At 33.6% G+C, this 12314-nt stretch overlaps 1 protein-coding gene across 1 annotated transcript; it reads right to left on the reverse strand.

Annotated features, from left to right (window-relative positions):
* Positions 1–494: 494 nt before the first annotated feature.
* LOC18448244 (cytochrome P450 724B1) lies at positions 495–11541 on the reverse strand. Its single transcript, XM_020676003.2, has 7 exons — positions 11186–11541; positions 10774–11101; positions 10514–10666; positions 10192–10437; positions 9585–9750; positions 1206–1312; positions 495–815 (listed from the first exon to the last, which is right to left on the reverse strand). Exons 1-7 carry the CDS (start codon positions 11398–11400, stop codon positions 564–566), a joined length of 1467 nt encoding a protein of 488 aa, XP_020531662.1. The 5' UTR covers positions 11401–11541; the 3' UTR covers positions 495–563.
* Between the last annotated feature and the right edge of the window lie 773 nt (positions 11542–12314).

Consider the following 12314-nt stretch of genomic DNA (forward strand, 5'->3'; position numbering starts at 1 on the left):
TAAGAAATAGCGATGATCAAGTAGATCTATACACATTTGAAAAGCTTGAAAATGGAAGGTCCAAATATTGTGTTAGAAGATGTACTATTTTTAGGACTAGAAATCTTTTTTTTTTCATGTTTTTGAATCTCGAGGCCGATTTAATAAATTTGAGGGTTTTCCGGTGTAGAAACAACTTTCTAGTGGATTTTTTAAGTGCACCGTATATAAACTCTTCCCCCCCTCTCTCTCTCTCCTTATTGAATATAAAGTTTTTAAGCCAAAAAATGGGGCTTGGGCTTGAGTGCTTAGCGATTGACATTTACTAGTGTTACATCTTAAGTTCAATTCCGACTATTGAACTGCTAAAAAAAAAAAAAATTACATCTCAAGTTCAATTCCGAGTACTGAACTACCAAAAAACAATAACAAATAAAAGAAAGACAGGACAAAGAAGAAGAAGAAGAAGTGTGTAAGCCAAAGCGTATGAAAACTTCAAAATGGAAGTTTCCTTGTAATGTAGAAAGGAGATTGATTGATATAGAAGGAGGAAAAGGAATTAACAATCCTTTAATATTATTATTTTAAGAGGATAAAGTGGTAGTGGGATGGGACAATGGTTTTAGTGAAAGTTGGAGGCCATGCTTGAAATCCACAAATGGAAAGGCCATGGGTACATCTTTAGGGTTCAAAGGGGTCCATTCGAAATTGAGAACAAAATAATGAAGAAAGATGGCCGTCTCCAGCTTGGCCAGCTCTGACCCGGGGCACAGCCTCAATCCTCCCCCAAAAGCCATGAAATACTTACCATACAATTCTCCTCTCTTATCCTTGCCCTGGGTGCCAATTCATTCATTACACAATAAATCATTCAATCATTCAATCATACACATGTAGCTAGTTCTTATCCTAGATATTGCTAACATAGTTATCAACTAGTCAGGTCAACCGATATCCTGATTGATTTAGTCAAAACCTATCAAGGTAGTGAGATCGATTTTGATTAAACCAGGCTCCTACAATGTCAGTCTGGTTGTGATAACATTACATGGATGGTTTCATGAGAATTTTAATCCCCATCTGCCCAAACTATAGCTTGTCTTTGAAATGTGTTGAGAAAGGCCGTTGAGCCTAATTTGAAGTATTTTGGCTTAATCGTCTAATATTTTTCTTATTTATATGATGAAATCAAATGAAACTTCAACTAGAGTGGATAGAGAGGTTACCTGCCATCTCCATGGATTAAATTGTAACGGTTCGTGGTATTGGGAGGCATCCAAATGCACGCCACTAAGTATGGGAAGCACTTTCCAACCCTTTGGAATCTCGTACCCTGCAACAGTTCAATTCTTCCTTGTGAATGCAAGCACCATATTCTAACTCAAAACACATTTCTAACCAGTGTGCCGGGACTCGCCTCGGCTAGGGTCTTGTTCCTGGTTGAGGCGCATTACCCGGCTGAGTCCTTAGTACTCAGCGACTCAGATGAGTTCAGCGTCTTTTGGTAAAAGAATTTAAAGAAATAGAAAAAAATGAAAATAAAAAACTTGTCTTAAAACTAATTGAAAGCTAAAACCACTATAAAAAGTTAAACCAATCTTTAAAATGTAGAGAAAAATGGATTTAAAAAAAAAGATTTACAGTTTGGGACATTTTAAAAAAAATCTAAAAAAAGAGAAAATATAGAAATTGAGATTATGGCAAAAAAAAAAAAAAAAAAATACCAATCTCTTCCAAATACACCCAAATCATATACAAAAACATTATAAAACAATCCAACATTTTTCAAAAAAATTTAAAATATTATTTGAAATAGTTTTATATTCCCGAGGTGTATAACCAACTGTATGGGTGTGGCCAAGTTACCGGTCCAAGTTCGAGTGGACTTGGGAGAGTCACGGTACATTGCGTCTAACTTTTTCTCTCTGCTCATCATCTCGAGTAATTAAATGACTTTTTATCATTCTTTATCTTCAAATATATGCTCTAGAACATTAAAAAAAAATTATTTCAAGTAATATCCACCTGGGTACCTGCAGTCCCAACTCATAAAAATGAAGTTCTACCATATGACCTCATTTGTAATAACAGTCCTCTCTCAATCAATGGGTTAGTCAGTGAGAGAAAGGTGAGACCCACAAACCCTGCACAAATCCATTGGCTCATCTTACTGTCTTTCCACTCACTTAATCCAGTGATTTGGATGGTGATGAGTGTGATGGTCCTATATAGATGAAATACCGGTTATGATCCAAGGAATGTCGCATTGTCTTTCTACTCACTTAATCCAGTGATTTGGATGGTGATGAGTGTGATGGTCCTATATAGATGAAATACCGGTTATGATCCAAGGAATGTCGCATTAGGAAGCCTAAGAATTTTAGCAGTTTACCCTATTGTAGGGTTGTAAAACAGTATGATGTAATTTTTTCTATCTTCTATTAATGAAAAATGGGTAGGGGGCCTTTGCCGCCAATTAATTTAAACCACAGATTTTTTTTTAAAAGTTCACATTTTCAAGGCTATGTCCTAGGTTTGATTCCTACCATTGATCCGCTAAAAAAAAAAACAAAGAAAGAGCAATTTCAAGACCCTTAGTTTGAACGGACATTTATTTACAAATCAATGCAAATATTTGGTCCACTCTCTTATTCATAAGGGTCATTTGGTAAAAGGAGACCACAAACTCATTGACTTCTAGATGTGAAATTGAGTGCTTCATAATGTGTCATTGATTAGGTACAAAGTTCAAAAATAAGATTTTTCAGATGTGACATAATTTAATATCTCGAATTTTACATTCAATGGCTAAGAATAGATGTGACTTCCATGTATTAAAAGTTAATGGTCTCATAGTATACAAAATTAAAAAATTTTAGCTTATGTATTTCACAAAAAAAAAAAGTCTACCTATACCTTTCAATACAGGAAAAAAAGAATATTATGCATTCACTCTCTCAGGTAAAATCCAATACCGGAAAATATTGAGGACCTCGATTTTTTCTAATTTAACCTCTGCAAAGTGGTGACTAACCTTTGAAGACAAAAAATTCATACATATTTTACATGTCTAACAAAAAATAATGTCTTAGGATTAAAAAGATATAATCCAATTTTGTAACTGTCAGATCTAAATGGTTAGAAACTTAAAAATCCAACTATTTGTTTTATGCCAAGATACTCATCTAGTGATTCTTGATATTAAATGCATGATCCTCCAACCTGGTAGAGGAAGAGTACATCGGGTCTCTCTTCTTTTCGAGATGTTTACTTGACATCTGATGAATATGAAACTCGAGACATCACATTTCGGTACCCACCAATTGGGCCACCGTATCTAGATCCGTCATCAAAAGATCTCTCTTCTTTGCTATGGCTGGTGGGCCCTCTTCTCAACATGGTCATCAATAAAAGAAGGATTTGGATATAGGCCAGCCGTACCAAAAGTATTCAATTCGTCTACGCATTTATTCCATGTAAGTAAAATATCACCAGCTTATCTTACTAAAAAATAACTGCCCCATTTTATCTTGTTTTTTTGGGGAAATCTTTCAAAAATAAATTGCATTCTCTCTCGAGAAAGGTTTTTAAACTTCTCCTACAACATAGAGGATCTATGCTTTCCCTACCATCCAGCCGTCCAATTTTGATCAAGAGAGCCCCCCTCACCTTGTGATCTTAGATTCGACGTCTCAAAGTATTTTATTTTTAGTTTTTTTTATATAAATTGTGTGAATATGAAATTTGGTACATGCCATCTTCTCATTCGGGCACACCTATAAAAAATATTAAAAATAAATTTTCGATAAAAGATAATAACTAAAATACCATTTGAATCTTTCAAGAGTATTTTGATCATTTTATTTTTATTGAAAATATTTTTTTTATATTTTTCGTTAGTGCAAGCTTAATAGAGGATTGGACGTACAAATTTGGTATCAAAATAATTTATAAAAAAATTAAAAATAAAATAGTGTAAAAACGTGACATTGTGATTGGAGCAATCTTAACCCTCCATTTAATATGGACGGTTGGATAAGGGGAAGTATATAAGTTTTATGTTGTAGGAGAAGTATATAAGTTTTATGCTATAGGAGAAACATAGAAAACTTGCCCTTCTCTCCCTCCCTTTTATGCCATTAAAATGCAAAATCCTACCATGAGTCCTGGGACTCATGAGTCCACCTACATTTTTTATGGATTTTGGTTGTAAAAGTAATTGGAAATACAGTTCTTCTATAGCTCAAATTTTCTATGGCTCTAAAAATAGTTCCGAAAGAAAAGTCAAATAAGTTTTGAAAAAATGCTAAAGAAATACTAGTGTCATTATCATTATCATATCTTTTTTCCAATTAATTGCCACACGAATCCTGCCCCACCATTTTGCTATATTAAAGCTCATACTTTCAGTGAGGCCATAAATCTCCATATCTTTTCACACTACTTCTAACCACATCTTTTTTGGATTATCCTTTACTAAAAAGATTCATATAAAAAGTAAAATAAGTTTTAAAAAAATGTTAAAAAAATACTAGTATAAAATTTAAAAATTCATTTTCCATGTTCATGAATGCTGGCCCTTAAATGTTGGAGCAAAGATCCATGTCTAAGGGGGCCCCATTCAAACTGGTTCCCTCACCCCCACCCCATGAATTATGACGATGATGAGAATTGGAAGGTTCTTTTGGAGATTGGATCGATGTTAGATGTGGATGTTTCAAAAAAAAAAAAAGAAAAAACTATTGATTGATACGTGACAGTTATAAGAATGTTTGATTGGTAAGTGATGATGCATGGAGCCGAAATAGTTCCTTAAAGTTTGTTTGGATGTATTCGCCATCCAATAAGATTAATCATGTAGTTTTCATCATAAAGTTATCAGATGGAACTCATTAACAGTTCATATAAAAGTTTTTTTTTTTTTTTTGAAAAGTTATTTTTGCTTTAATTAAATTCTTTTTTGTGAAAATTACATGTTTTAGCTAGATTTGCAAAAATATCCAAAAATTGCCAAAAATAAAATAATTTAAATATTATTATCATAATGCAAGATAAATACCAAACTATTATCGAGTATACGAGTGTCAGAAAAGATAATCTATTCCAAATAGTAATTATCATCCAACAGGATCTAAATTGCTTCTCTAAATTTATCAAAGGCAGACCTGGACTTAGGCATTTATATTCGCTTTCAACTGTTTTAAAAAAGAAAAAGTTTTTCATGCCTTAGAGGACGCAGTACACTAACTACATTTGCTGCGTATCAAATATTCATATGCAACATGGATTTAGAAATAAAAGGAAGAAGTTTATATAAGTGTGATGCCCTAAACAATAAAATTAGAGTGTTTGTCAAAAATTTCACTAGAAGATATTGTTTTGATACCCAAATATCCTTAAATTGGTCACATATCGACCTCAAGATTCATGGATATGAGAAAAAAATGGATTACAAGTTTTGGAAATAGTGTTTCTTGTAATGGATTTTTGGATGGTCAATTTACAAGATTTTCAAGTTTTCATAGATTTGCCAGATCTATACTATTTTTTAAGTTTAAAATTTTATAATTAAAGATGAAACTATATTTTAAGTCTGTCACATATATTTTCAATATTAAAACCATATTTCTCGATACTATTTGATTTGAAGGTGTGCTTTGATTGTTTAGAGCGTTTGCTTTATACAAACCGAACCGTTTGGCCAAACGATATTCTACTCCCTTGGGAATATATTGTTTATTTACTCTCTTGGATAAAACCCTGCTGAGGATTCATTTTAGGACCCCAAATTTTTGGGATATAACCCCTTTAACATATCAATTAACATCAATAAATAAAAAAATTCCTAATTGCACCCTCTATGCACTTGAAGAAAAGAATGTCTCGAGGAAATTGTCCAATTTTTAGAGAATGAAATATTAATATTAAAAACTAAAATTTCAATTTTATTGTTTAGAATAGTCATCTAGTGATTATAAGGTGGTTATCAAAACTTCAAACTAGAAAATCCTTCCAAGTAAGTTATCCGACTGAGAGTAAAAGTAAACTATGCTCCGAAGATGGCATAATCTATATATGCTCTTACTTTCGATACTGTGAAAAAAAAAAATATATTATATATTCGATTAATATAGAAAGTATATATTGTAAGGTCACAATCACTCTTGTCGATTAGAGATAGCATAGGCTACGTGCTCGTCATTCTCCCCCACTAATATACGGAAAAAGAAAAAACTTGCACAAGCTGTAACATGCCTATTGCATCATATAAACCTACCACATTGGGCTGGAATATTCCTGAGGAAGCCATATTGTGGTCCCTGTAGTTCTAATCACACCATTACAGGGACTACTGCTAGGCCCTACCAACCGTGATGGTTTTTATTTTTATTTTTATATCTTTTGAGTCCTTATAGTTTCATGGGAGCCTACAATGTACATCTATTACTTCACTCAGAGACAAACTTGGGAGGATTTTTTTCAATATAAAGTTTTGGTAACGATCTAAAACTCTCTAGATGATTATTTTGGAAGGTCAAAGAAATTAAATTTTGGGTATCCTAACACTGAGATCTCATCTTATAAAAATTGGATAATCTTTATTCAATCTCGAGATGTTATACTGTTTAAATATATCTAGGGTGAAATTAATAAATTATTTTTTAAATGAAGTTGATTTATAGATTGAAGAAGTTACATGCCCAAAATTTAATATCCTAAAATTAGTCCTAGATGGGGTTTTAGCATATTGTTGTAGGAGCATAATCTTCTTCTTTTCTTTTTTTTGTTCTTTTTGAATGTTCCCACCAACCATGTTGATGCTAGATATAAAACCCACTAATGCTATGGATGAAACCCACACGGCCTTGGAATGACTTAGGACAAGGGTTATTACATTTCATGTGGCCGAAGCATTCGAATTTTAGGCATAAATCAAAGTGAAGCAAAGTTTGGTGTTGTTGCTTTTAGATTCAGGCCGCTTCGGGCTGCTTTGGTCATATTCGCATTTGCTTCGGGTATACTTCGGGTCTGCTTCGGCCAGCAAAGAAATAGCTATATAAAGCTTTTCTTTTTTTTTTGTTGAATTTTGAATTTTTCATTATTTGTATATATTTTTTATATAAATATCTAACTATATTATATTAAATTTTTAAAAAAGTCCAAAATCTTCCCTGAATCCATCGAAACTCCAAATTATTTCATTTTTCTCACCAAACCGAATAAGACTCCAAGGTGAATATGATAGCATTGCTTAGGACCATTGTTTGCCTTTCCATATTTCAGGTCTTAAGTTTAATGTCCTATATAATTACCATTTTATTTACGAAACTATATAATAATACTATTCATTTTTAGTACAAGAACCTCCTAATATCTATGAAGATTAAATGTACAATCAAACAACAAAAGGGGTGTGCATTATAAAAAAGTATTTTGGAACTTTGTAATACACTTGTAGCTGCCTGATTCCTTATCCAACATTAGAGTTAATTGTGATCTTCTTGTATTAAAAAAGAATTTTAATTTATGATCTTATTTTATTTATTACTAATTATCAAAATCCTTCAGATTGGGTTGTTTTGGTATTGGAAAACTCTTCAACTGATTATCTTGGCCACCAAATGTTGGATGACAAATAAATAATTTCCAAGTCGTAAAAATAGTTCATCACATATTATTTGGACCTTAGATTTTTTTAGATTTCAAGTATTTATAATATTTTCAAACTTTAAATTTTTAAATGGAGGTAGAAACAAAATTTCAAGCTATTTAAAGATTTAAAAATTAGAACTGCATTTCCAACAAAGTTTGAGTATCTAAAGTGAACACCTTGTATATATCACACCTTATCAAAAAATGGGCAATTCAGCACACGTGCCAAATACTATACGATACAAGGATAACTTTTCCGACTTTATCAAAAAGGACCTGGTTTCTATACGGCCAAGTCCGCATATGTAGAAATGTGGGCCTCTCAATAAATCTATTTTTGAGATGGATTTTAAGGATATGTAATTTTTAACATGGAAATCGTGAATATAAAAAAATAAATGAATTTTAAAAACTAAAAATGATAATTCTAGTAAGAAAATATTTGAACGGTTAATTTCCATTGTTTTTAGATCGAACCATCCATCTTTAAAATGGATGCTCCACACTTTTTGGACCGCATAGGTAAAAATGCGGTCAAGCTTTAATGAGACAATTTTCCATAAATAAACGGTAATTCAGCACAGGTACCAAATACTAAAGATAAAAACAAAGGATAACTTTTCTTGAAAAATAAATAGTTCAAGTCAACCAGACAGCAAAAGTTTTCAAAAAGTAGGGTTAATGTTTCAGTAATATCAATTATGCCCTTATTGACAAAACCCCTTCACACGAATGTTGAATCTGGAGCAATTAATTTGCCGATATGCATGAGATGTATGGAATCCCCATACTGAGACAATCATGCGAGAGATTGCAGAGTGAGAAAAAAACCTTTTCCTTAGAAAAGTTATTGAAAGGGACATTTCATGTTTTATCTCTCCTCCACCCTTTACTTATGTATGGGTAAGTTTTGAAAAATTTGCCCACCTTAGTAAGGTGTACTTTTAAAATTTACTTTTGGTTATTTAAAAATCTATTTTTTATTCCTTGTTATAGAGTTTTAAGTTTTAAAAATAGTATATATACAGTAGATCTAGTCTTGAAAATTGACAATCTAAAAAACTTATTACAAGATGCACTATTTTTTAAATTTAATTAAATAAATATTTTTTTTTTTCCAAAGCTTTGCATCTCAAGATGGAGAACATAAATTGGAGGGTTCACATCTCAAGGTGGAGATCATAAATTGGAGGGTTCTCCAACTTCAAAAAATATCTTATAGAGGATTTTTAAGGTGCACTTTACTTCAATACTATAAGGTTGAAAACTTACTTTTTCCTATATTTATATTATATTTATTGTGGCTATTTAACGTGATTACCATTTTATCAATGAAAATGTCGGTTTCCTGTAAATAAAAATATTTTCTTTTGCTCCTGTGGGCTTATGCGGTCTATACTAACATCATCACATTAGTTCAATAAACTAGTGAAAGTATAGTTCAACTACAATCAGTCCAACTTCTTGTCGAATCATTTAGAACAGATTTTAGAGAAATAGAAATAAGAGTTATATGGAAATATATCAAATAATTGCATGTCAGTTGAACCAGTCAAAATTTAGCTGACTTATTTAGTTAAAACTTGCCGAACATTTGTTTAGATTGATTTTGAATCATACGCAATTATTGTTTTTGACCAAACTGGCCGATTATTATTTTGAGGATGTAACCTCTTTAATCCAGTAACTAACCTATAAAAACATTTGAATTGCCCTCTTTATATGCCTTAAATGTTAAAAAAGTAATGTTCCAAAGTACCTTTTTTAGAATGTGAGGCTTTATATCTAAAAGATCTTAATTTTTTTTTTTTGAAAAACAATCATGCAGCGTTTCTTAATTAGATCTAAAAAATTCAGATAGGAAAAACCCTCCTAAGTAGCAACTTTGGGGAATTGGATGCAAAATTAAATAGTGGGTTTATTCAAAATTAAAAAAGAAAAAGATATTGCACCTTTGAAGTTGATTGTTTGGAGGGCTTTCCTGTGAACGAACTTGACCACGTTCCCATAACGCAGGCCCTCCTTTATTAGCATCTGAGTAAACTTCATATTCTTGTAATCTTCCCACATCAACCCCTCTCCCTTTTCCTTTCTCTTTCTCACTCCTCTGTGCTCCTCCTGCTCCAAAAGAGAGAGAACAGATGCATATATGAAGCAGGTTAGAAAGAAGATCAGCTTTTTGAAGCGGGGACTCGGGTTGGATTGGTTGTGGTTCCGAGCTCAAGCCAAGAACTCGAGACACCCAAGTCTCGGAGCCTCGGTTGAGTTTTCAAATAAATCACTAAAACATATTGAGTGATTTACATACTTACCTTAAATTTTTTAAAAAAATAGGAAATGCTCCATTTATTGGTAGAAATTATTTTTAAAAAAATAGGAAATGCTCCATTTATTGATAGAAATTATAAAGAAGGCCGGTTAAAACACATTTTTTTTATTTTTGCTAAAATTGCCATTCAGTCTTTTTTTAGATTTTTGGTTTCGGACTTGACAGCCTACTGAATCCGACTCACTGACCATTTTAACGGTGATAGTAGTAATGAATGAAGGAGTTAGTACCCTGAGTTGGTGTAGAGCAGGAGGAGATTCAGAGAGGCATTTGACAAGGATTGAGATGAGCATTGCAGTGGTTTCATGGCCTCCAAGCAAAAGATCCATCACTAAACTCAGTATCTCATCCTCACTAATCCCTTCCATCTCCATCATCACATCCAAAAAGTCCTTCCTCTTCCTTTCTCCATGATCTCCTGTGTTTTTCCTCCTCCTTACAATTGTCCTCACAATCTCAAATATCCTTCGCCTCGACTGAAATTCCATTATAAAAAATCATTAGAGAAACCTATCGAGAGAGTTCCAGGTCGGGTTTCGGATTGAAGGGTACCTGTATGGCCATTTCATACGCGGTTCCGGGGAGTTTGATGGGGATAGAACATAGACCCTTCATGAAAGTCAAGAAGTTTTCCAGGATCATGGAGGTTTCTGGATCATCTGCTTTCAAGCTCAATATCTCCTTCACTATCACTGTAAAGGTATACTGCGAAAGAAACGTAATAAACCATTAAAATTTCGTAGCACATACAATATTTCATCCCCTTCTTCTCTGTTATATCAAGTTCAATGCGAGTGACAGAGAAACCTAACCTTTCGAGCTTCGTTGCAAAAGATGATGGTTTCTGTATTCTTCCATGATTTCACGAGGAGGAGAGCGCAATTTTGCAGGTCGTCGAGAAATGTTTGTTGCTCATTCCTTATGGCAGCAAAGAGGCTGAGAGCCACTGCTCTGAGCCTCTTGTGGACAGTTCCAGTTGCCACAAGCAGTGTCAAACGCCCGAGAATGCCAGGGATATTTGCAGGGTAACTGCTAACAAAGAACCTATCTTCATTTTGCAGCACAAAATTGTTAAACTCTTGATCACATGACACAATAGTCCGGTGCCCGAACAAATGACTGCGAAATATCTTCCCATATCTGAAAAAAACCAGAAAAGAAATCAAGCTTTCAGTACTATGAATAGAATGAGAGAACAACAGAGAGGAGAATAGAAAGAGAGACTTGATGATATTTTGATCGAGGAAGTGGCCATTGGAGGTGGAGGGATGCGGGTTGACGAAGCCGAGGGTTCGGCCCAAGAAGGGGCACCAGCCAAGATTTCCAGGCGGCAGTTTTGACATTTTTTGTCGCCTGAAAATCAGAGCAATGGCAAAAGATGCCCCCATAAAGATTGCAACTGCAACTGTATAATGGAAATGGTGCCACTCTCCCTCCATTTTCCTCTTCCTATTCGCAGGAATCTCTTCAGGAATCTCTTGTTCAATATTTTAGTTATAACCAATGAACCAATGATTTAAAAAACACATCAATGACCAGCACTCTGGCATTGCATAAAACCGATTTATGGAAAAATGAAGGGTAAAAACCTGTTTGAGAATAGTGGTTTTATAGGAAAATGAAGAGAAAATGGTGCATGGACGCATAAACCAAGGAAGTTGAGTGAGACACGTGTGGCGAGTGTTGTTAATGTTGGGTCATGAGTTGAGCGTGGTGTTAATTGGAAGAAAAAATGGAGAACTCAATTCAAACAGTAAAGGCCATTACTGAAACGGTTAGTAAGGGGGGATGTTTTAGGTATCATGCTCCCCTCCCGAAGGAGCATCCAGTTTTAGGTATCACGCTCCCTTCCCTAAGGAGCATCCAAGCTGTCACTAAGACTCATCAAATCTACCTCGTAAATACAAGAAATAATTAAAATTAGGAAACATACCTTCGTACCTTTTATGTTTAGATTTAATTTATTGATAAACTCAGTATTTCAAAAGATATCTTCTAACTCTCTAATACTTTAAATTTATTTTTCAACTTAAACAAATGTGAAAAAGACGTGTTTTTTCTAAACCCGATCATTTATCTCTCTTCGCTTATGTATCCTAAACTTCTCTCTTTCTTGCTCTTCCTTCGTCCCTCACTCTCTCTCCTCTCTTGTTTCTCCTCGCCCTCCTCTCTTGTTTCTCCAAATACCTCTCTCTCTCCTCCCGATAACCTCTCACCTCCATGAAGCCCTTTTTTTTTCTCTCTCTAAAAGTTTCGGAGGATGTCTTTTAAAAAAGGCATGTCTTTTTAGTTTTGTTTGGCTTAAAAAAAAAAGGTTTAAATTACCTTAGGGGGTTCGAAGAAATATAATCTA

The sequence above is a fragment of the Amborella trichopoda genome, chromosome 5 (assembly GCF_054954075.1).
Source record: "Amborella trichopoda isolate Santa Cruz 75 chromosome 5, AtrichopodaSantaCruz75HAP2 v2.0, whole genome shotgun sequence".
Lineage (NCBI taxonomy): Eukaryota > Viridiplantae > Streptophyta > Magnoliopsida > Amborellales > Amborellaceae > Amborella > Amborella trichopoda.

Bases quoted from the DNA above. Each gene is read 5' to 3' on its own strand.
- LOC18448244 (XM_020676003.2), bottom strand. From the start codon at position 11,400: ATGGAGGGAGAGTGGCACCATTTCCATTATACAGTTGCAGTTGCAATC. The intron at 11,102-11,185 runs GTCTCTCTTTCT...GGTTTTTTTCAG, and splicing joins CTCGATCAAAATATCATCAA to ATATGGGAAGATATTTCGCA. The intron at 816-1,205 runs GTAACCTCTCTA...ATTGGCACCCAG, and splicing joins TTAATCCATGGAGATGGCAG to GGCAAGGATAAGAGAGGAGA.